Here is a 1,442-nt window from a genome sequence, read left to right on the forward strand (position 1 = left end):
CATTCGTCGTCTTTGTTTGATATTTTTAAAACTATGGAGGGTTTAGGGTTTAGGGTTTAGGGTTTGAGCTTTGGGGGTTTGCTGTTCTTGGTTAGGGTTTAGGGTTTAGCACTTCGGGCACATGGCGGGCTTTGAAGGTTTGGGCTTGGGCCTGCGGGTTTAGGGTTTAGGGTTTAGGGTTTAGGGCTTAGGGTTTGGTCAGGGCGCATAATGTTTACCAAAGACCGAATGAGGGTTTTGACTCACGGCCGAAGTTCCTGCGTCGAAACCCTTTTAAGAAACGCTTGGGTAAACCACAAAAAGAGGTTTGAGGTTTTCATAACGCAGCAGGACTCTGCAGCCGCAGACGGCGACGAGTAAACCCTAAACCCTAAACCCTAAACCCTAAAGTTCAAACTCCAAACCCTCTCCCCCTCCCCACCCCCCTCAAACCCTCCCTTTCCCTCTCCCAGTCTTCCCAGGGCCCGCTAGGGTCTCCAAGGGTTTACGAGGGTTTGCAAGGGTTTCCGAGGGTTCGCGAGGGTTTACGAGGGTTTACGAGGGTTTACGAGGGTGTAGGGTTTGCGCTTGCTAACCCTCCCCGCCTTCCCCCAGCTGGCGAGGGTTTATGAGGGTTTCCGGGGGGCTACCAGGGCTTCCAGGGTGTGCGGGGGTTGAGGGTGTGGGGTTTGCGAGGGTTTAGGGTTTAGGGTTTGCGAGGGTTTAGGGTTTGCTGCAGGGCGTGTTTGCTGCAAACCCTCGCGGCCCTCAAAGTGCCCTGCGGGCTCTTCTCCGTGGGGGCCGTCAGTTCTTTAATTAGGGAAATTGATTTTGTGTTGGTGGGCGCGGAGGCAGTGGTGGAAAGTGGAGGCATTATCAACAGAGTTCGTTTTTTTCTTTTTTTGATTTTATTTCTTTTCTAAACTTCCCCCTTTTGTTCTTGTTGTCTCCAGCTCTCCAGTCCCCTTTTTTTGAGGGTTTTGGGGGCTTCTGGGGGTTTCTGGGGGTCTCGGGGTGGGCGGCTAGGGTTTAGGGTTTAGGGTTTAGGGTTTAGGGTTTGGGCCCACCCACTTTTCCCTCAAGGCCATTTTAAACTTCCTTCTCTTTGTAACTCTTCTTCTTTCTCCCTGTGGGGCCCCACAGGGGGCCCCCTGAGAGTGTTCGAAGTAGATATGGGTATTAAGGGTTTGGAGTTGCGGTGTGTCTTTGAATTCGCTGATTTAGGGTTTGCGTTTGAGGGTTTAGGAGTGAATTAGGGTTTTCTGAAAAGTTGAATTTTAACTTAACCACTTTTTCCACCCACCATTAATTTTATTCTATTTTTACTTATTTATTTATTTATTATTTATTTATTCATTTATTCATTTATTTATTTATTTGTTTGTTTTTGTTTTAGGTTGGCACAGCCACAGTGGCCACAGTGGCCCACGAACACTGTGTTCCTTTTTATGTTGTTTGCGAAG

At 48.7% G+C, this 1,442-nt stretch overlaps 1 protein-coding gene across 1 annotated transcript; it reads left to right on the top strand.

Moving 5' to 3' along the window:
• Positions 1–228: 228 nt before the first annotated feature.
• On the top strand, positions 229–863 carry ETH_00040960 (translation initiation factor eIF-2B subunit alpha, putative; the record flags this gene model as incomplete). Its single annotated transcript, XM_013379571.1, has 2 exons — positions 229–356; positions 719–863. Coding segments are annotated over 2 exons (273 nt in total), but the record flags the coding sequence as incomplete, so codon positions are not given.
• Positions 864–1,442: the final 579 nt, after the last annotated feature.

The sequence above is a fragment of the Eimeria tenella genome, genomic scaffold (assembly GCF_000499545.2).
Source record: "Eimeria tenella Houghton genomic scaffold, Eth_scaff3570, whole genome shotgun sequence".
Lineage (NCBI taxonomy): Eukaryota > Apicomplexa > Conoidasida > Eucoccidiorida > Eimeriidae > Eimeria > Eimeria tenella.